The sequence below is a fragment of the Phalacrocorax aristotelis genome, chromosome 9 (assembly GCF_949628215.1).
Source record: "Phalacrocorax aristotelis chromosome 9, bGulAri2.1, whole genome shotgun sequence".
NCBI classification, from domain to species: domain Eukaryota; kingdom Metazoa; phylum Chordata; class Aves; order Suliformes; family Phalacrocoracidae; genus Phalacrocorax; species Phalacrocorax aristotelis.
Window position 1 is genome coordinate 20150887 of NC_134284.1, and position 23942 is coordinate 20174828.

The 23942-nt window shown below is 42.0% G+C and overlaps 1 protein-coding gene across 2 annotated transcripts in view; it reads right to left on the reverse strand.

The window, feature by feature from the left end:
• The window catches only part of TC2N (tandem C2 domains, nuclear), a 34559-nt gene extending 13141 nt beyond the window's left edge, over positions 1-21418 (reverse strand). The window contains exons 1-4 of one of the 2 annotated variants that reach the window (XM_075103733.1): positions 21303-21418; positions 6085-6211; positions 5220-5453; positions 1831-1995 (exon numbers count right to left, since the gene is read on the reverse strand). In XM_075103733.1, coding sequence (XP_074959834.1) covers positions 1831-1995; positions 5220-5453; positions 6085-6151 — 466 coding nt within the window. In that variant the 5' untranslated portion in view covers positions 6152-6211; positions 21303-21418. Of the gene's footprint in view, positions 1-1830; positions 1996-5219; positions 5454-6084; positions 6212-21186 lie in introns of both variants that reach the window. The other variant, XM_075103732.1, reaches the window with a different exon arrangement.
• Positions 21419-23942: the final 2524 nt, after the last annotated feature.

Sequence of the window (23942 nt, forward strand, 5' to 3'; positions counted from 1 at the left end):
ATTACAATATCATATGAGGCCTAGAAACCTTGTTTGATATAATGGGAGCAAATAGGAGAGATCAACCCATTACTTGATTTGAAGTTGATTATGGTTATGGAAATTAACTGCATAATCAGTATTTATGACTTTCACAAACTACTGGGAAACACCCACTCGAGCCTACAGGTTACAAATCACCAAGACACTGTAAAGACAGTATGATCTGCTGTTTCTAGTAAAGCTGGTTAAAGTTTTCAAAGAACATGGCGGAGGGAAGAGATGGTGCCTTTGTCAAAAAAATTAAATTATTAATAGCAAAAAATGTCAATTTACACTGAGAAAGCTGTCTGTAAACTATAAAAAGGCAAAAAAAATTTAACCATATGTCTTTACCAATAATAACTAGAATTTTGGAAAATTATTAATACATTTATTTTTCTGGGTTTTTGTTTGTTTTTTTTAAAGATAAAGAGGAGGGACTTCACATGAAAATTCAAGAATTTCACTTCAAACCTTCTAAACAAACACATTCTGTAGTTCTAAGCTCACACGTGAAAAGTATCATAGCACTTGCTGCAACAAAATAGGCTTAGCGTTTTGCTTAAACAGTCTATAGATGCACATGAAGAGACTCATCTAAGTTTTGAAACAGCTGTCAAAACACTCTGGAGGACACAGACATTTTAGAACTGTACTCTAGACACACTTAGCTGACCTTTCTTGTGTTTAAGCTTACTAAAACAAAACTAGTGAAGTGTTTACTTAGCTTGAAGAAAAATGGAAAAAGAGACGATGAACTGAAGGGAAGATGTTCAAGACAGTTCTATAAAATCCATTTGGCTCCCACCACAGGTGGCTACAAAGCCTTGCAAAACAATATGCATTAAAGGCTGCTAAAATTCTCTGTGTGTTTTATTCTCTTAAAAAAAAAAAATATATATATATATATGGAGTAGTCTTTTCACGTAGGCTCTGTGGTGATTCAGAATTATTTTTAAAACAGGACACAGACTGAGACATTTCCCAAGTTGTAAAATAAGCATGCTATACTATTCTAAATAAAACATCTCTAAAAACGCATGCTTTTGCCAGGTTCTGATTTGATAGAGGTGTGTACTTTTCTTCGAGTATGAGTTTTCTGAATGCGTTTGCCTTAGCAATCACTTACAGCAAGCAACACTCAGTCATCTACTTTAAAAGGCATTCATTATAGGATACATATACGAATGAACAGCACAGAGGAAAATTTTTACCTAGGTAGCCAAACACCTTCTATCTAAACTTTAACTATCTCACAGCCCTCCCCTACTCTTAAACACACTTACACAATGAGAACTGGGGACTTGTCTGCACCTTCAAAAGCAAAATACAAAAAAGCTGGCATATAGCATCACTTCCTGCTTTGCACCTGTTCTTATCATCTGCTCCCGAATAGTTTTTTTGGTGCTTGTTCTTCTCTCGATATATATACTCCATTCAACATACTGCCCAACTTCCTTCTTCCGTCTCCCTCAAACACTCCTATTACTGGTAGCTGGAATCTCCAGTACTGCATCCTGTTTGGATCAGAGGCAGCTACACTCACTTGCTTTGCCAATTTGTCTGCCTTCATGTGAAACATGCAAGCCTTGTAAGCCCACAAAAGACAGAAAGTAACAGCGCACTGGAAATCAAGCAGATCTGGCTCCACAGATTGATTCACCTACCAAGAAGCGTCCATAGCATACAGACCAATTTGAGAACTGCTACAAACAAACACATCTTCTGTAGACTAGGGGCTTTTTCCTCTTACCTATAAACCTTGGGAAAGGGAGCAAGGCAGAAAAGTAAGGGTGCAGTCCTCCTCACCTGATCCATATAATTTCCTATTATCTGATTTTGCTTGGAAGCGCCTCATCAGATCTGGCGAAATCTGATGCTCCAAATAGAATGGGTTGTACACGTCATAGCGGGGCCATTGGTACACACCGTGCAGTTCTGCTTTCCGGTCACCAAATGAGGCTCTGGCAGATTCTGCGGAGCACAAGTAAACATCAAATGCAAGAGTTCCAGACATAACACATGCTGCCTGGCTTCATAAGACAGGCAGAGTGCCTTCAGGGCAAAAGACAAAAATATTTCAATATTATCTACTTCAGGAAAAGGAAAAAAAAAGAAAAAAGGAAAAAAGAAAACATACAGACACATTATGTCATATTTCCAGTGTGCTAGCAAACATTACAATTAAATTGGCTATGAAAAGCTATGCATACTCTGTCTTGGAGTTCCTCAATAAATGCCTAACTAGTTAAAATACAGAAGGCTCCAAAGACAGACACCAAGACAGAAATTAACAGGAAAAGTAGGGCCATGTGTACAGAAAACCTGACTTATTTGGCTACCTGCCCCCAGGACATTCCCACTCAGCTAATGGACCCCCAGAGCTTCAGGAGGGTCTTTTATGGAAAGATAAAGCAACTTGTGATGCAGTCTCCTTATCATCCAATTTCCATAGGAAGTCTGTTAGTGGTAAAATCACTGGTCCAAAATGACTTGAATTGTTGGCTGAGGTACAAGTAGACAGATCTGAGAATGCTTGAATCCCAGCCCTTTACTCAGTCCATTACAGCACAGCTGTCATTTTTCTTTCCTTTATTTATATTCATTTCAGAAGAAACATGCATGTCTTGGTCAGCAGAACAGTAAGGAATAATGAAGCACTGCAGCAGTTTGTCTGTCTGGAGTGAAGATAAGCCATATATAACAGCAGAGTAGAGAATAGGGATGGGATGACCTGGACTCTGCCAAGATCTGAGATCTGCTTCCTTCACTTCACCTCCCTAGACTTTGCTCTATCTGTTAAAAAGTTCTTTACCCCATTATAAAGTGCCTTCAATTATGCAAAAGTGTTGCACCATAAGAGGCAAACTATTATTGCTGTAAAATCTTTTCCTCCAGGTGTTAGTAGAGTAAGTAAAAAAAAACAAACCTAAAACAGTGAGATGGAACATCAGAGGTGATAAAGCAAGAATTCAAGTATAATGGGCTTGAGCATGACGTAAATTAGGATGAACGCTAAAAGTGAGGCCATAAAGGACTGATACACAGCAGATGACAGAAAAGCCATTGTTCCAGACCAGGAGCACACTCCTTCCTGCTAGCTTACTTCTGTGAGAGCCTGAGACACACTGCTGTGAGTACTGAAGAGAAAGGCTGCCAGAACTTAATTGCTTTCAGAAGGGATGCCAAGACCTAACACTGAGCATGTCCTGTTTCACTAAAGGAAAATGGTCAGACATGCACAGAAAATGGAGTGGAACTGAGAGCAGACCTTGGACTTCTACAGATATTTAACAGCAGTTTAAGAAGCAAATACTCTAAATATATGTTTTTAATATGCTGAAGCTTTGGCTAACGTGAAGAAGGAATGACAGTGCACCACTGTATTTAGTAAATCTCCCTAATAAGTAAACTTTGCAGTTTTAAACAAAACTTTAATGAGACTTAAAAAGCTGTACTTTAAAAAATAAGGACTTCAATTTGGAAAGAGAAATAGAAGTCTCCTACTTTACATAAGAGCCACTTTTCAAATATTTGTTGAAGAATTTAAAATATTTGCCCAAGAGACAATTATGAAGGGTCCGGACATCCTGCCAGAAGGTCTACCAGCTTTATAGCATAAGGGCCACTCTGTTCACCAGGTCCTTCAGAAATGATGATGAAGCAGAATTCCCAATGAAGACAAATCACTGGTTTCCAAGTCACTGACCGATAAGATTGTGTAGAACAGCATAAACAAAGAAAACATTTATCTAAAGGTTGTTAGACACATCTTCCCTCTCCCTGAAGAACATTCGTGCCTCAGAGTCCTTGATGAACTTCGCTTTACAGTATCTTGAGGATGAGGTAGGACAAAGGAAGACAGAGCCTGAGCCCACACGTAGTGAGAAAGAGGATTACCAGGAGCATGCCCTGCATTTCTACACCTTTTCCAAGTATGGACCTACAAGAACTAGCTGCTGAAGGAGCAGGGAAGCAGAGAGGCTGAAGAAGATCAGGCTCAGAGATGAACAGGGCCTCACATGTTCTATCTCCAACTATTAGTTTGCCTGTCCATGTCTTGTGAGGCAGACATCGCAAATAAAGCCCATGAAAAAGATGAGGCACAGAATGGCCGGTCTATACTGAAAAGCCCTGCTAGGCTGATTAGCTTGGTTCTGGTACCAGTGTTACCAGCAAGGGTGGGTGAGGGTGAGGAGAAAGTCTGGTAATAGGCATGCAGGAGGAGAAAAGGAGCAACAGCAAGGTCGTGGGGAGAAGAGTGGGAGTAAAACCACACAAACGCAAAAAGGTTAGGTAGTACTCCATTAGTTATTATGCAACATGTGGTTGATTTTTTTTCAGTTATTAAGGTTTCCACCCTCAGAAAATAAACACAGTCACATGGCACTGAAAGCATATTATCTGCTTATCATGTCCTCGAGGCAAAGCAACTCTAGAGAAAACAACCATTCAGGTATGCCTCTGTGCCAAAATCTTCCCTTTCCTAATTCTAGGCATCCCCTTGCAGGACCAAGAGTGTAGCAATATCATATGTCCTATAAGTCATGTTACTGGGCCATGCCACTGGGCCCAAACTGCATGTACATCATTTTGGCAGCCTGAGCACGGGACTAACTGACAGAAGTTGAAGCACGAGATTGTTGTGAAGCAAAGAATCATAGTATCATGTGCAACCTTATACCACTGAGAACTGTGATCCCTGGCCTCCTGAAAAGCAGCAAAACCAGCAGGAAATGGGGAAAAAAATTATGCCATGTAGTAGCACATGCTATCTATTGGCAAAATTTGAAAGGGAAGTTGTGTTAGTACGTTAAAACATATCAGTACATTAAACATGAAAGCCAGACCACCCTTCTTTTTTACTTGAGTGATTTGGACACTGGGGATGTGTCAGGTCTTTCCTTGCCTCCAAGAAAGTCTTTACTAAAGCTTCTGTTTCCTTTGAATGTCTTCCATTACTTTGAGTATGAGCACTAGCGTGCAACCCTCCCTTTCAGTTTTATTCATGCAACGTCACAGAGATTCATAGTGGAATGACACCCTTCACAAAACCTCTCTGGATGTCCGGAGAGAAAAGAAACAAACCCAGACTTCTAGAAAAGTTCTGCAAACATACATTTTCAGTAGGAATTCTTGACAACTTTCAAGGAGTAGCAGAAGCTAAACAACTATTTCAGCAAAGCTGTTTGTTTTACCTTGAATGCCTGTAGCACTTGAGAGACTAGGAAGGTTCTTGGGTTGTACGTAAGCCAGTTTGAATGGAGGGACCACAAATGGTACCTCCTGATCATCCAGGGGCAGTTTAGAAAGCAGATAATCCTCTGAACAGCCAACTTGACGCTTCACTGACACAGAAGACAATGGAGGCGTCTCTACAATAGTTGGCTTGCTTGCAGCTACTGCTTCAGATTCCTGCACCATGGAAACTGCTAAAAATAAAGAGCAAGAAAAACAGACAGTCCACATGTGCATTAAGTTTTCAACAATACTATCAGCAGATCTCTTATTTAATAGGATCCGTGCTTGATACACTCCTTAACAGCTGCTAGTATCCAGTTTTACTTTCTTCAGTTTTACTTCAGGACTAGTACCTGGAAAAACATATTCATCCTCATGACATCTGTACATTATAGCTACCTTGCTCTTAGGTGAATATTTACAAGAGGCACACTTGTATCACAGAAGAGTTCTTCAAACAACTAAGACACCAAAGAAAAACCTAAGAGCAAATCCACGCAGAGTTAAAAAAAAAATGTGTTCCCTCTTAGAGTTTGAAAGATACAAGACCTTTACACAACCTTGGGTAAAAAAGTTGGCTCTTATGGACAGTGTTCCAGGCTGCAAGGAGCAGGCTTCAGACATGTGTTGTCTTTCAGTTCCAGTTCCAGTTCGTAACACTAACAAGCAATCTCCAAGTGGAGGTATGGAAAGAATTTTGGATGTTGTAAAAGAATTCAAGTTTATCAGGGGTGACACAGTCATTTTATTAATGGGAAACTTCATCATTAATGAAGCCAGGACAGCAAAACACTTAGTTGATGTCATTATGTCAGAACTTACGATCATTTTTTTCTTTTTCCATGCAGAAACACAATTTACAGCAGTTTTTTATACATTCTGTTGCCATTGTTTTCAGTGTTGCAATTTAGAGGAGACCACAATCAAAGATCCAGTGTAGCTATCAAACCTGAAAAACACAATTAAACAAACCATAGTAAATGGGAATAATTGAATTTAATGTAATATTATCAGTTATTTGATACATGATTGCTTATTGAACACAGTCCCAGAGTCAATGAGAAAGTTACTTCAGTCATAAAAGGATCACAGCCATCAGATTTCTCTCACTGAAACAGATTATTTTTTATATAAAAACACAAGGAAAGAGATAATAATTTTAACATACAGCATCCAAGTACTTTCAGTGACCCACTCAGACAGGTCTCTGTCTTTCAGGAACACTAGAATTCTCCTCATATTTATGTGTGCCACTGGGCTTTGGAGTTTACTCAGCTTTACAGCTGTTTTGATGTGGTTGTGTCAAGTCATTTGCAAGATGTGTTTTTTATTCTGTTTCCCTTGTTCATGTTTCCCCTATCCTCTTTCACTCATGTACTATTTTCACATACATCCATATGCGTTTACATTTTTCACTCAACATACTCCATACTTTACATTTGAAAACACTCTTTACAAATGATGCCAAAATTGCCGTCTTTGAGGAACTACTGCTTTCTCATAATTGTATACACATGAAACTGAAGGCCTGTTTTATTATATAATTGTCCGCTATGCATACAGAAATAGAGTGCTGACTTCCAGCAAAATAAGAGGCATGTAATCTACTGAAGAATGAGAACAAGTCTATAACAGCTGGTTAACATTAAAAGAACTTTATGACAATACTAACTGGCCTCATTCAAATGTCTTTATTCATATCCTTATGTTCTCTTTACAGAGGGACACAGACATCTGCATTGCCTCCTGTCCAAAACTTGAGCTGTCTAAGTCTAGTCCTTTTACATGTACGTAAAGTACACAAGGTTCTTTGTAGAACATACCCAAGACATGATTCCAACTCTGCGGAGGTTAGAAGACACCAAACAGAGCATGAACATAAGCTGAAGGGGTGGGGAAGACAACAAGTAAGAGAAAGGGGGAAATAGAGAGAAGATGACAACTACACAAAAATGGACACATTTGCTCAGTTATCTCAATCACAAGAAATTGCTGAAAGCTTCCGTGCTCCAGCATGTTCCCACCTGCAGCTTGAAGAGTGCCATCATTTTCTTTGCAGTGTATTCAAAGACAGACAGGGAACCACACAAATGCTGTGGAAATAACACTAATATCCCCAAACCTTTTCGTTCATTAAAAACCCCTCAAAATTCTGATCGATGCCAAGCGGAGATATTAATCTATGGACACTTCATCTAACTTAGAAAACGTGCTTTCTTGTCTTAATGTTATTTATTTCCATGGGTAGGGTGCAATTGAAAGTTATCATAAATGTATCCATTTGCAAATACTGAGCAAACAACACAGCATATACTTTCTGACCTGCTCTTTTGCAATCTACAGTACCTCAGCACTGCTATTTATGTTTTAACTTAGGGGTTTTGCAAAGTCACTGAGAGCGTGTGGCTTCATGAGGAAGCCTTGAATTAACTTGTTATCTTTAAAATACTAGTGTGAAATATAATGAAGGTTTATTATTACCACTGCATAACCGTTCCAGAATTATTCTTAATTATGAGCTATAACAAAGTGCTGATTAGAAGGGAATTCTTAAAACATATTCCCATTGGACCTAAACCTAAATAAGCCATTATTCTACTGCAACAAGGACCTAAGGGAATATTTGGTTTAATACAATTTCTCAGAATAATTTTTGCTTGTTTTACTACAAATGACAGTAATTATTTATATTGCTCTTTGTGCTTAGTAGACCAAAATGAGCAAAATGCAAATGATCTAAATATAAAAGTCTCAGAAGTAGCCTGAATACAGGCACACATTATTCTGGAAAAAAGACCACTACTGAAGAGATTACAGCATAGCCTCTAACCAGACAGGGTAGGGGTGCAATACCCTGCTGTGAAAGGGACACCATTACTCTGCACAGAATCCATCACTTAGTACTTGCCCTGATCTCAAAATTGCCTGTAAGTACAATGTGATATCTGCATCGAAAATCTTCAGAGGCAATGCCACCAACTCCAGACCCTGCTCTGCATCTTTACAGAAGCACAAAAAGAGGCACAGGAATTTCTTGTTAAATCCTCCACATTTCTAGGGATCAAATTTTCACCACCACTCCTCCCTCGGAGGTGCAGTCACAATAGCTACGCCTGCTAGAATTCTGAGTTTACTTTAAGGTTCCCTTGCAGCGATTTTCCTTCCCAGCTGTTATCAGTACACAGCTGGAGTTAATATGCTTTACTCTTGTTTACTGTGTTTAAACTGGGCTGAAACAGCTGCTTCATTTGCTCTAAGCTTTTCAACAATGGTATCTAAGCCTCAGTGGCAGTTTGCACAGGCATAACAGACTTTTATCTCGAAACGTCCAGATTGAATTTATTCACTACTGCTGGTGAAGAAACCAAAATGTTAGTAACCACCCTGCTTTCCAGCTACGTAAAATGGAAAAATTAGTTTTTCTGCATCAGAGAAAATTCAGTTCATGGTAGTAATTTCTTTCCCCAGAATTGCTTAGCTGGAACCACTAATATGAGTAAATAAGCAAATGTAAATCACCTGTCACAAGCAGTTGCCTTTCCATCACGGGGTTGAGAAAGAGAGGGCTACATAGAGGTATTAAGGATATAATGGTAATAAAGCAATTCTACATCTTATGTACTTCTATCATTAAAAAAACTCATGTTTTTCACAATAAGACCAAGTAACCTGTGATAGTCTTTGACTATTATCTTTCTTCCCCATTTATCAATATGCAAACATTCATACATCTGAAGACAAATATAAAGCAATTCATCACTGCCTATTGTACAGAAAAGAGTACACTATTTACAGATTACTGTTTTGTAGGCAAGATAATATCAGTAGCCAATGCCAAAGTATACAGACACATAGCTTAGTGTTTCCAATTCAGTTTCATCTTTAAATAAGGTGTTTTTAAAAGAAAGTTCCAAGAGTAAGAGACTAGAACAGTGGTTACAATTTTTTTACCCTTAAAAACTTAATGGTTTCAGTAACAAAATTTGTGCTTGTATTCCTAGACTTATACCACAGCCACATTACAAAAAAAAAAAGATGACAGCATTTGCTGAGGGACAGATCTTCTAGATACGGTGCTCCCTCATTCTGCTTTGAGCGCTTTGCTTTGTTCACAAAATCGCAACATGGATGGTCTCAATTACTTTTAAAAGTTTTAATTCCACTTAATTAAGCTACAGATATAAATATATTTGGTTTTTTGCTTTAGTTCAGAAGAGCAATCCTGGCGGTAAATTAGATGGCTTGGCTCCCAGTTAATTTATTTTCTCATCTCTGTATTTCCCAAGTTGCCTACAGTTAGTTATACAACTTCTACTGCATGAAAGAGTTTTGCCTTAACAATGTGGGACAGAGAGAAATTTAGCAGGTTCTGTTGTATATTTTAAGTGAAAATGAAAAAAAATCTTGTAGAAGATTAAACAAGTATTCATGATCTTCACAGAAGTTGACATTTCTATCAAAGGTTAAACTTCTCCCACACGCCAGAACCTTTTGCTGGTATCAGCTAACCAAAAATCCTCAGTATATCATTGTTAAAAGGTTTTACTAACATGCATTTGTCTGGGAATAAACTTACCACATAAACCTGAACCACAGAGACATTTGTCAGATGCACCATCAAATTCCAAAGAAGTACTGACTTCCCAGCAACGCCATCCATCTTAACAATTAGTTAGGACTCCTTGACCCTATCTCTAAGTTTTGGGGTCAGTTTTTACTAGGCAATAGGCATATGTCAAAGGCATCCTCCATTTCTGAGATATTAAACTGAGAAAACGACAGAAGGAAGGGGAGAATTATCCCTGATTTCAGACTAAAACCTGAGAGAAATCAAATCATCTGCAGCAGAAGAAGGAACTGAACCCAGATCTTGTCACTCTGTCTCAAATTCTCTCTCTTTCTTGGTGTTTTCCACCAATTTCAGTATGCTTTTTCGTTTCTCTCTTCCCAGTATCAAGCCAAAATAGGATAGTCGCATGTAACTCAGCAATAGTCCTTCCACACTAAGGCAGAAGGAGAGCCGAGGTTATTCGAACATCCCGGAAACAAAGTCTAAAAACCAACCACACACATACACAGAGCCTAGAGAATTACAATCCCTACTATTTTAATGGGTTTACATGGAGAGCATAAGTTATCTTAATGATTTCCAGATTTCTCCGATAGAAATTTTGAATGAGCTAAAATCAGATAAACAGACTATCGAAGACTTCAGTTCCAGATGCCTCCAGAATGATTACAAGACAGAGATGTTTGGAGCAGAAAGTAAATATTTTCAACAACTCATTAAATGAAAAGAACATGATAGAAAACGGATGATCACAATATTAAATATTCAAAGCTGAACACAGTCTAAAAAGAAATTTTGACAGGTCTTTGCTGCCTTATGATGAAAGGGTGTGTTTTGCAACAAGTTTGTAGGCTGCCCATGTATTTTTGCTGCATGTAGTCACAGCACTGCTCCACAGGATTTGATCAGGTAACACATTTAAAACTACGCAATAGACACAAAGGTGAAATAGCTGATCTGAAACTGGGGAAGCTGGATAAACCAGAGGTTTCAAACGTTATGAGACATACTGCCAGCCATAAATGTATAACATGCACTCTCAGATCTGCGTTCCAGAAAGGGATCACAGCAAAATTTCTAGTAGCACTAAGTCCTCACAAAATGGGAAGTGTAAAAGAAAATATTTGGAAACAGGGATGATCAGTTGTTACTAAGCATTTGGGACAGATCATAGAAACACGGAATCATTTAGGTTGGAAAAGACCCTTCAGATCATCGAGTCCAACTGTAAACTTAACATCGCCAGTTCACCACTAAACCATGTCCCTAAGTGCCATGTCAACAGGTCTTTTAAATCCAGGGATTTAAAGGGATGGTGACTCAACCACTTCCCTGGGCAGCCTGTTCCAATGCTTGACAACCCTTCTGGTGGAGTAATTTTTCCTAGCATCCAATCTCAACCTCCCTTAGTGCAGCCTGAGGCCATGTCCTCTTGTCCTATCACATTCTATCAGATCCTTGAATGACGTAAGTGTCCACAGCTCCAGCAGACCCAGTGGAGCCACGACACTTTGCAACAGTTGAGGATCTGCCCTGTGGAGAAGGAGAGCTCAAGCTTGCCAGTTCACACCTCAGCCAGACACCACATTTATGCTACCTCTGTACTTTTCTGCCTTTCAGATCCAGGAGATGCAGTCAATCCCAGTCATATAAATCCTTCAAAGATCATAACAATACTACTGCAGGTCTCCAGATGATTAACAAAAGCACACAAAGCAAAAGCTGCTTCTGCTGCAGGTCAGGTGGACTCTCTTTGACAGTGCAGATGCTGCAAAAGGTTTAGCTTCCACAGCCAGCTGTTTTGTAATTTTGTTTCTGTGGGAGAGCATCTGGGAGCTGTGCACCAGGCTGAGCACAGCTTTTTGTCTGAAGAGGGGTGGCTTGTGACCACTGCATCTTGAAACCGGTCAACACTAGTAAAAGACACTAAATGGTTTTGAGAAATTTTCCTCCAGGCACCAGGTACTTTGCTACTGTAGCAGTAAGGACAGCACATGCACGCGTCTACACACATAGAGCCATGCACGGGCATACACTTGCCAAAGACAGTGTCGACAGTTTAAAAAAAGCCCTAGTTTTTGGGGGACTGTAGGCAGGTTTGTATCATCCACACAGGGGAGAGATGCACTTGAAGTGGGTCTGAGCGCGTGAATGATGCATCAAGGACAACAAGCTTTTGTTCCTACTCATTAAAAACCTAGGTTGCCTGGAGGAAGCGGGGGGGGAAAAGGAAACAAAAAAAAGTCATGCCAACACACACCTACCAGGTGCATGATAAAAGGCTCATATCTATGCCTGTTTCAGAAGCACCCCACAACAGTGATACCTGCAGTAACTAGCGGGTGGGTGTGTGTATGCACCTTCCTTCTCTGCTTGTAACGGCAACTCAGGGAAAACCATGAAAGCTCTGGCAGTTTGCACAGAGAGATTATTCCCATTCTTCTGCCTTCCAAGGAAATGAAGAAAACATGAGGCTTTCCTTTCTTTTGTGCCTTGAAGGAGAAAGAAGAGGATCACAAAGGAGACGCTGAAATAACATAACAGATAAAGAAAAGTTATGAGAAGGCTTTTGAAGGACACAACCAGAAAGGCATTCTTGTGGGAGACATCTTACAAATAGTCTGACAGGAACATAATGAAGAGATGCAAAGCTCTCCCAGTGCAGCACATAAATGAAGAAAAGTGTAACTATGTATTTAAAACTGAAAAAAAAAAGACTATGTATCATTAACCTAGTTTAGATGAGGGGGATTTTATAATGGACCATTGCACAGCTTTCCTGGGGCAGAGAGCCTAGTGGCATTGTTTAAGTAGTTACACAATTAAATCTGGTAACAGAAACAGACGGTAAGAAGTTGCTGGGAAAAGTGTCATGCTCCATGATGCAAACAAACCACTAACTGCCTAGGCCCAGGAAGCACCTTCCCACGCTGGGAAGTGATGGCACAACAGCCCATTGGGGGAAGCTTTACTGGTTCCTCTCGCTGATCCCAGAAACAGGAAACGGAACTGAAGGGACCACCAGTCCAAACTGGCATGGTCCTGTCCTGCAAACTCCTCTTGTTCACTTACAGTTTGACAAAGCAGCATCTTACTTTTGGAGACAAGAAGGCCCATTATGCGCCCTTGTCCCACCTTCCTCAGTTACTGACACTGCTGGATTTGAACCAGTTCCTCCTGCACTACGCTGAGCAACTTAAACAGGAAGACACTTGGGTTTTATTTCAGAAAATATTCCAATAGCTAATCGCATTTTTTCCCCCTAGTTTTTATGTCTTTGCTATATTAACGGTGTTAATTGTCAATAGTATCTCTTTTTTCACTCATCTTAAAAGATTATGATCTAACCTTCTCTTACATTTCTTTTCAGTAAGCTAATTAGACCAATGCAAGCCATGTAGACAAATTTAAACCTGTAGTTTTTACACCATTCAAGTCTGTTTTGTATAGTTCTTCTCAAAACATTATCCCACTTCTCTGACCAGTTTTATTCAGGCCGATACCACAACTGAACTGTGCAAGTCAGAATCAACAACATCACAGGATAATCTAAGGTGATAATATATTTCATTAATTAATACTTATGAGAGCAAGATTGCTCTCATTCCCACAGAATTCTATTGAGATCCCAAACTGTTACTGGTCCACCGTTGCCTCTGCATCCTCCTGGCTATATTGTGAGGAAGTGGAGAAGAGGAGGAAGATGGGACCCTGCAGAGAGTATCTCCACAGTCCCTCTGGTGACTGCCCTAGCATTCAGGTAAGATATTGTTTGCTGGGCTCTCCTAGAGGTAACAGTTACATGTAAACTTTAAAAACCTTGGAATCAGCAGGAGTGCTCAATACTTCACTGCTTTCAGTTGGGATGTGACAATTGTACAAAAATATACTTATTCAGCTTTAGCAGGCTTCTCCTGAGGCAAAGAAAATCACCTCAGAAGTCAAGTCTTAGCTGAGCTGTTGTCATAGCAGTAAAAGCAGACCTTGCTGCAATCCCACGAGCTGTTTTATATCTTCTTGTGCTGAGGAGGTCTAGCTCCAACTGAACCACGGCAGAAGCTTTGCTTGGAGCAGCCACGTCTTCCTACATGCAGTTGTGAAAGACTATGCTGTGTCCCACTGCAACTCTCCTTTCTCCCTCCAGCTTCTCTGCCCAGACGAAGATGATATAATATATGTCACCCTTCATGCAGGCCCTGAGCTGAACCCTACAGAAAGAGCACTGTGCAATCTAGCTGCAGTCTCCTTCAGGTCAGCAGCTGTTTCTTCCCAGAGCTCCAGACTGGAGGAGGCCAAATGGCCTTCAGTGTATCTGCACACGCAGCCCAGGCACAGACCACTGAACTGAGAGTACGTCACGAAGAAGAACTAATTGCTCTTGCCTACTTCCCTGAAGAAAAATAAAGCTGAGCAGGTGCATGTGCTTGAGCTATTGCGCTACAGGAACAATTGCCTCTGCTTTCCAGGCACCCCTTGGAGAAAGAGAACAAGCTCTGGCACAAGTACACAATCCAAAGTCGTCCTTCTGACATGGACCCCAGGGACACCCTGACTCTGGCTTAGCATTTTAGCCTTGCACCTGCAGCCCTTAAATGTAGACTTAATCCAAGCCTGCCCCAGTATGCAGAAGATTAATATTATTTACAAGGGCCAAAAGAACAATTTTCATAAATCTGAGCCAATTTTTCTCATGTGAGATTTATATTTGAATTAAGAAGGGAACATTATAAATCTATCCCATGATAAAGCTTAAAACTTGGGATTTTAATATGCTGAATCCCCTACGCTCTGGGCTGTAAAAGTTGATAGAGACAGTGTTTCTTCCTAATGCTGCATTAGGCAAGTAACCAATTCATCCAATTACTGAACTGACAACACTGTTCCTGTGAACCGTAGATAAATTCACTGACTTGGACAAGGATGTACAATATGGTATGTACTGGGGCAATAAATGCAAAAGAATAAATCCATTATGCTACACTGCAGGTCATTTTGGACTCAGATGGAAAAGAGCAAAGCAAGGGTTGAAGTCAGGACACCAGCAAAGAAAACTTGAGAGACTGAAACGTCTGTAAAAATAACTTGGCTTTTGAGGAGAACATGGAAAGAATTCAACATAAGATAAGTCCTTTGCTCTAAGAAGATTAGGGAAAAAAAATCAAGACAATCACCAATGGTTACTTTATAGTCTAACTTAAAACTTAAGACTTTATGTGTTCTGTGTCAGGTTTTAATCCAATTTTTTCTCCTTCTGCAGTAATGCCAGGAAGCCACAAAAATAGAACTGTCAGCAGTCCCTCTATAGCCCTGATACCAAAGAGAACTGGAAACATCTGGATGCATTTTTCAACAGAAAGCCAAGAATAAGGTATTTTAGGCAAAAGCATCTGCCTGTGCAGTGGAGTTCCCTAACACGGCTAAACGTGTCTAGCTTTGAAAAGATGGCCCTTGGAAACCAACTCAATGCAACACTGAAAGAGTGCACTGAATGGCATCCAGGACTCCTCAGCCTCTGCCATGACCATGGAGCCACACAGAAAACACATGGATACACGTACAATATCCAGACAGCTAATGAAAAATAGCTCCTCCTGTATGTATGAAAAGAGAAGAAAACCCAAACAGTTTTGCATGGAAAAATAGTTTTGTTACTAGTAAAACTATTGTGAGGGAACCCTGGTGACCTGAAGAGGCAAGATGGAATATTTCTTTATATATACACACACCTACTGCTTTGTTGTAGGTGAAGCTGGGTTTTATTAGTTATTTTACATACAATTATGATCCTGTTTCATGATGAAAACAAAAAAACCTTAGATTATGGAGTTATAGCAGTGTGGTGAGAGGAAGGAAATATATAAGTTGTATAAATCATAGAATGTCCTGAGTTGGAAGGGACCTGCAAGGATCATCAAGACCAACTCCTGTCCCTGCACAGAACAACCTTCACCTTTCACATGCTCCTGGACACCCCACACCTCAGAAGAATTGTTCTTTTTGGTTTACAACAGCCAGATAACACAGATCAGCTGAGCTCGGCTTTACTTCTACAGCAACCCGAAGAGAGGAGGGGAGGGCAAGAGGAGGATGAAGCAGAAGGATCTGCAGCAAGAAGTGGCCACAGGAACAAGGGACCAGAATCAGACCTTGTCATGGCAATCCAGCCTGGGGCAGGGTGGTCACCCAGACTCATGCTGCAGCAGCCTCTCAGGCATGAAGGCTAAAAGACTATGGCTGAGATTAAGAAAGGAAAGAGGTGACTGCAGTACATACCATACATGAAAACAGATTAAACGAATGAGTCAAAAACAGGAAGTGGGAACTGATTTTAATTCAAAACCAAACCAGACTGGGAGTATGGCTCTGCAGGGCATTTGCACTGAGCTCAGGAAGCTGCCTAAACACACTTTAAAATAAAAGCCCAGGAGGATGCCATCTTTATAAGGTACAGCTCTTTATTATTTTTTGCCTTAAATCCACCCAGAGCAGGGGCCTCCAACCACTTTTAACAGCCCCAGCAGTGCCTCTCAGAGAGCTGTACTGGCTGATGTAGTTGGCAGCTGCCCGGGCAGATGAGTGGTAACCAGGCACTGTATAAAAGAGGTATTTTTAAAGAATTTTGCATAGACATTGGGAGAAACCAGCAGAAATCAGAACTGTCTCAATTTTATGGGAGCATCTAACATTCCTATTATTATTGGCTAAATGCTGCTAGAACTACAGGGCACAGTGGTGGGCCTCAACTCCCTTCTGAGAGAACAGAGGACCTGAGAGCAGAAGTTGGCAGCATGAATTTACTATTCCCTTTTTCCCCCTTGGGACAGGTTTGCTTAAAACAAAGTGAACAACAGCTACACCATGAATGTATGGGGGGTTTTCACCTGTTAAGTTTAAACCAACACTCTTCACATGAGACTTTTGACCCATGATTTCACATGTTGGTAAGACCAGATTTGGAAGTACACATACCACTGAACTGAACGAAAGCCAGGATGATTCAGGGAGATGTTCTGTGATTAATCAAGGTTTCATGCAGGAAACTTTTTTGCTACTCCAGTCACTGCTGAGCAGACAGAGAACCTGAATGGGAGACTGACAGAGAGCTCCTACTCTAGAGGCCAGCAATCCCATTTTGCAAAAGTAAATTTAAAAAAAAAACAACAATCCAAAAACCCAACCCAGAACTAAAAGGTTTTGAATTTTCCTCTACTATGAATTGAAATTGGTCTTGAGAGAATGTTTGTTGTCACCTAAGAGATCAGTACTAACCAATGTTTTATGAATCTGGGTCATGGTCCTTCTAGATTGCTTTCTTGGAATTCAAAGCTGGTTTAACTGCCAAAGCAGCATCTCCAGAACTTGCTCTTTCAGGCCAGACCCAAAGCTCATTGCAATGACCACAAGAACGCCCCAGAGAACAAGGGCCTTCATTTGGGGCCTCATTATCTCTTATCTTCAGTTTAAGTGTGGCTGTTAGATCACTGAAACACACAGCCTCAAAATGAAATCACCAGGGTACAATTTACAGGAAAGATAAGCATCTGATTGCTGACATAACTTTTTTTTGGCACTGAATTAATGTAAACTTCAGCTGCGATGACAGGCAAACAAACAGTTATACTAAGCTTAAGAGAAGTGTCCTCACTAATTCTGCATGGTTTGATGAATTACCATGAGTAAGAAATATGATGCAACACAGATGAGTCCAAACCAAACCCAGGATTTTAACTTCTTCCCACATGAGGCTCCTCAATTTAGGTTCATTAGATTAATCTTGGTTGCAAAAGGCTATCGACATAATTTTTCTCTGCATAAGCAATCTTTCTCATGGAGCCTGAATAGCATTACTAACCAGAATGATAACATGGCTTAATCCAAACTTAGCCTGTTCTACTTAAAGTCAAAGCCCACTTTGCCTTTCACTTTAAGAGATGAGATCTTAGGTTCTCTGCTGACAGAGATTGGGTGTTGTCCTACTTAGATTAGAGAAAGAATATTTACCAGACTTAAGGTATCTTGGGAGATAGCAATTCAGAGTAAACAAAGTCGTTCTTTTATAAAATTAAACAAGAGTCCGAAGAGGGGAGTGATAGGTCAAGATATGCATCATGCAAAATTCACTAAATGAAGTAAACAGCATTTTAATCACGCAAACAAGTTCAATTAATGTTTCCACCAAAGTCAAGTTTGGTATAAACCAAAGCCGGTGGGATTCACAGGAACACAGTAGGCCTAAACTAGCCAAAGCCTGGCTTCCTAGTGGAGGATGCCTTTCTAAGGCAGGTCCTCTGGCTCTGCCCACCACACACAGGGGCTGCATCCGCCTGTCCTGAACTTGACTAAAGGGCTGGCGGCTATCCGAGGGGCAGTTCGGCTCTCCCTTGCCAACAACCATTCCTGTTGGATCTAGTAAACATGCAGCTGCATGATGAGTTGGCCCAGCTCACTGATTAGATGCAAAACTAAACCACCAAAATAAACAAACTTTTTTTTGAAACTTTTTTGAAAAAAAAAAACAAACCAAAAAAAAACCACAGAACTTTTCCAACTCACCCTTGACTGCACAAGGTGGGGTCAGAATGCGCAGTAGGGAAAATGCGGCCAGAGCAGGACTGCCCTTTCCACAGCCAACCCACAACCCTGGGGAGTGCATTTAGAGTAACATACATCTGAAACTAAAACACCTAAAAGTACGATGAACAGAGGCTGAGCAAAAAGCACCAGCTGATAGGAAACACAAGTGACAGAACAAACAAGTAATATGACTGAGCCTGATGACTAGGACAAAGAAAAAGAGAGCAGAGTCTGAGCTTCTTCTCCAACATTGTAAATTAATAGCCTGGACACACATAACTGACTGTACAATTCTGCCCACATTCACTCCTTCCACAGCATAAGAAGAAAGAGGATTTAATCACCTGGTGATCCATCACCTAAACTAAGTGCAGGGAAGGGCAGCAGAATTGATGGGACTTCTGTGGAGTCCAACGTACCCTTTGGGTGCAGCAGTTTTAGTAGGCATGATTTTTATAAGTATTTGCAAGAATCAAGGGACACTTTAATAATAAATATATTTGTCTTGAAATTCAATATCGCTTAACCACACATATTGAAAATATATTTTCAGAGTATGTAACATACAGCTGGAAAAAGGACTAGAAATCAAACTCCTGGATTCTTGTCCTAGCCATTGAGCTGAAGGATCAGAGCTCACCTCATGAATATTTCTGTACTGAAAGCAAGGCAAAAGAGTTTCCTAAGTAAGGAGTCAGAGACTACCAGCCCAGAACAACACACAGGTTTATGGCTCTAGCACTCTCTTGAGAAATGAAAGATGTAAATTCAGAACTTAACTCTTCACATCAGGGTAACAGCTCTAGACAAAGCCTAGAAAAGAAAAAAAAAAAAAAAAAACAACATAAAAAGCATGGCAATATACTCCCCTGAATGTTTCTTAAGTGGTCCTGATCATCTATACATAAACTGAAGACACTTGGGCTCTCCAAAACTAACTTGTCAAGGAACACCTTGCTTCTGGATCCCTGAACAGCTTGGGCACCTAACTAATCAACACTATTGAAAATAAAGGCACATTAACCAGCGGACCTCAATGTATTTGGTGAATATTACGGGGAAAAACCCAAGCCTGCACAGATCAGAGACCAAGGGTTAGGACTGCCAAGATCTAGCTCTAACGAGCAGGTGCCCACAGGATCATTTAGATGCCCAAGCACTTCACAGCTGTGGCCCAGCGTATGTCTCTTGAGATCTAGTTCTCTTCCTGCACAATTACAAATAGCACTGACTGGAAGTGTACATTGTAGGAATGGCCGCGATATCGACCTTTCTGTTCTTATCTACAGTAACGCGTCACATGAGACGTTGGGCACATTTCCACATCGAAGGAAAGTTGCAAGACCAGCTTAATTTAAGATGATAATTATTTCAGACTGTTTAATAACAAGAGTGATCTGAAGCACTCAGGAATCCAGCCATACAGTATGCATTAAAGAAAGTACAGTGCAGCTTTTGAACAGCACTGTTCGAAACTGCATACAATCACGACTGCAGCTTTAACAGTGCTCTTGGATACGGCATGTTATAACTTCAGTAAATATAATGAATTTTCTGATGCTAATTTCATCCAGTACAGGAGGGAAACTCTGTCTAGCTATATTCACAACTTCCTTCTGAGTTTTGGCTAAACCATATCTCTACCTGAAGTGTTCCTAGAGAAGGTGATCTAATTAGTTATTTCTTGCCTATGATAATGCTCAGATGTTAATTCACACAGAATATTTTGATTTTACATGGACACTTTCTTAGAGCAATACCAGTTTGAGACTGTTTTAAGTACAACTTAATCTCAGACCTGATTTATATGAAGATTTCATTCAGTAGTAGTTTGATATAGTTACTATTTTTCTACCTGCCTCCATTTCTCAAGGTCTGTCATTTGATAAAAAATACAGCCCTGAGCCAAATCTTGGAAGCACGGTGCCAAATTAACACTCATACAGCCACGAACAAACTGATCCTAGGCACTGAAAGGTCTTCACTCCAAAACCCCCACTAATACTGCAGCATGGCAGCAAGGCACTACACATGTGCAGCATCACCTGTAACATAAAATACCCGCTAACACTGCCTTTTGCAATTCATGCTCTACAAATTGAATTTGCCAAGTTTTAGCCTACTTGGAAAACCTACGTAGCTCAATATGCTGACAGCCTTAAGGAATTCTGGCTTTAAAAACATGCTGTCCCACTCAATATACCCATCAGCATGCATCAGATGAAGTACAGCAGGGCTTGTAAAAAAAGATCATTAGTTATTGTTTCTCAGAAGCCTTATATGCAGAGTGAGAAAATAATAATTTACAAATTGCAAAAGTACCACTGGATATTCATGTTTGAATACTCTTGAGTATCAACGCACAAGGCAGTTATGGTGTAGTCAATCACATCGGTGATACACGTGGAAGAGTCACTTCAGCAAGAGAGCCCAGCAACAGCCAACCTTCCCGCCAGCCAGAGGCTGCTGGAGATCGGCAATCAGACGGTACTGCTGGGAATACAAAGCCCAACTTTACGTTTCCGACGAGCGACTAGGCACAGAAAGCAAGCCGCCACCTCCGCCGCGGCGGCCCGGGAAGGGCCCGCGGCACAGGGGACACCTGCCCCGGCCCGCCTCGGTGCGGTTCGCCCGGCTCCGGGCTCCGCCGGCGGCCGCCACCGCGGGGCCTTGGGCTGCCCGCGGCCGCCGGGGTAGCTCCCCCGCCCCGCCCCGCCGCGGCCCGGCCGGGCCGGGCGCTCGGCCCCCTCCTCGGCCGCCCCGGCGGCCCCTGCCCGCACCTGCCGCCGCCTGCGCCGCGCTCCGCCGCCCCTTTCTCCTCAGAGAGCCGGCGGCGTCCAGCGCCGCGCAGTCCCCCGGCGGGGGTCCGGCCCGGTTCCCCGTTCCCGCCCGGTACCTCCTGGGAGGGTGCCCGTCGCCGGCTGCCACCGGCCGTCTTCTGGCGGCAGCTCCTGCAGGCCTGCCCTGCCCCGGGGCCGCGCCCTGCCCCGTCGCCTCTCCCGCCCAGGCCTCTCCTCCCGCCCGCCGGCTGCCGGTCCCCGCCTGCCCTTCCCAGCCGGGCCCGCCGCCCGCTCCACGTGCGCTCCCGCAGCACCTGCTCACCCATGCCCGCCGCGGCAGGGCGGCTTCCCCGCGGACCGGGGACGCGTCCGCATCGCCACAGCTACTCCGGGCAGATTTATCTCCAAATAGCTGCCAGTAACTTGTCGCTCGCTGGACCGTTACACCAGCGAAGTCTGTGCCAGAACTGCTTTGTTAGTACTTTGCTAGAAGCAAAACCAGGCCTATATTTTAGGGAGGAAATGTGAATTTTTAATTTTTTATACTGTTCCCAGTAAATGGTATGTCCAGCTGGAATAGTTGGGCTCTATGTAGGCACACGAGAGAAAGCCCCTGCCACAGAGTGCGTAGTCTGTAGGGTGATGTAAGGATCACTCATGGTGGATTGGTTCAGAAGTTTCCTTGCAGGAAGCAAAAGTTTTGTGAGACTCAAGGTGGTCTCCTCTCCCTAATAGCCTCCCTAATAGCTCTTGAATTGCAGCCTTTGGTGGATTCCCCATCTACCAAGACTCTGGTTTTTATAGGACAATATTTTTTATTTTAAATTCAATAGCACCACAAACCTGCTGCTAACTAAGAATTTCATGCCTGTCATCATGCAGTGTAACACAGCTACTTTGACCGCCAGAGCCACTGTAAGGGGAGACCCTTTGCCAAAGCACAGACTCATAATATTTGAGCTAACAAAGCATCTCTGTTCCTCTCTGTTCCTCTCTGCACAGAGCCAGTCGCACAGTACCGGGGTATCACATAGCGGAGCGGCTCTGATTTCTGTTAATGGAGCTCATGAAATTATGTGTGGTCACTGTTTTAAAGAAATACCAGTAACCTGGTATGCTTCCAGAAGTATCTGAGTCCTCCTGTGGTGCACACCGAGTACACATTTCAAGGCATCTCACTGAATTAATTTACATGATCGAACAGCTTTATTTTTACTGTTCTTAGAAGCGTGTTGTTTAATTACTGATCAGGCCCCTGTATGCAGCTTGCTGCTCTCAGGTTCTGTCAGCATTTTCATGCTCAAGGGTTTTTCAGGCTCTTCAGCAACCTCCAGTCCTGCCTGAGTGGCTTTCCAGCTGCTGGAGTTGGCAGTGCAGTAGCAGCCAGCCTTTGGGACTGCAGGTTGCCCCTCTGATGAAGGAAAGGACATTAAAAGTTGTATTTTTGACAAGGAAGTTAAATGAAAAAAACAGTTTGCAAGACTACCTTCCTTCTTTCTCAAGGCAAGACTGTCCTCTGTAATTTGAGGTGTCCTCTTCTCACATCCCCAGGGCTCTTTTGCTGGTTTGGGACACACCTTCTGTTCTGCTTTTGGCGTCTTGAAAATTGGGAAGTTTGTTTCAAGAAGCACAAAATGGTAAGGGATGTGCTGACCTGATTTTGTATGGAGGAGGACAACCTTATTGTGCTGTGATTTTTTCGGCTGGGATGGGAGACAAACCTCCCCGCTCCCTTAGAAGATTTTTGTCCCAAACAAATCTAGTCTGACGGTCAGCAGTGAAAACAGCTTACCTCTGTTCTTTATTCCCTAGACCTCTCTGTCAGCTGCAGATACGATCTTCCTTCCTTGCCAGCCTCCTGGCAGCACAGAGAGTGCCCCATGCTCTGCTGTAGCACTTGCTAATCTTACTGTAATTAAACCTCACTTAAGAAACCTGGTGATGTTTCCATGCCTAACTGATGCCTGCCCCTCTCTCCTTCGTGTCCATCAGACTGTCATCGCAGCCACTCGTCCTCACTAGTTCCTGGTGCTTTGTAGCTGTTCTTGCCTCCTCCTGCAGCCTCCATCCAGGGCACCCCCAGTGCTAAGACCAAGCTAATAAACCAGGCTGGTGTTGGCTGGCTGTGCCAAACCACGGTGCTTATAGCTCCAGAAATGCAGGGCTGAGACACTTGAGCAGCCCTGTGCGGAGCCAACAGAGTTGGGATTTATTAGGCTAGGCTATGCTTCACTTCTTGTATCCCCCAGCAAGGCCTGTCTCATCTATTTTGACCCTCTGCACAGCACAATTTTCTCTTGTTGGGGAGACTGGTTACGCTATTGGATTGCAACTTCCCAGTGTTTTTCTCAGTGAAAGAGGAGCCAGAAGAGAAGTCTGTAGAAAGTAGCTATAAGCAGGTGTGCATGTTATCATCTTTGGGCCTTAAACCTTTAGGAAGAAGACCTGAAACAATTAAAAACCCCATGTATAAATACTGAGGCAAATGTTCTTGAGTAATTCTTTATATCGGCAAAAGCTTTCAAACAAAGGCCTTTTTCCTTCACTTTGTGCAAATATAGTGAACAATGTTTAAAGCAGGAATGCCGATAGAGGCTGCAGCTTTGCCTAAATCAAGCCTGAATTCTCCATTGTGATCCTTTGCATCAGAAACCTGACCCCACTACTTGTGCACACTGACTGAATCATGCCAACTTCCGTGTTAAAAATCAAGTGCTTCGGAGGTTGAATTGTGTTTGCACAGAGCACACTGAAAT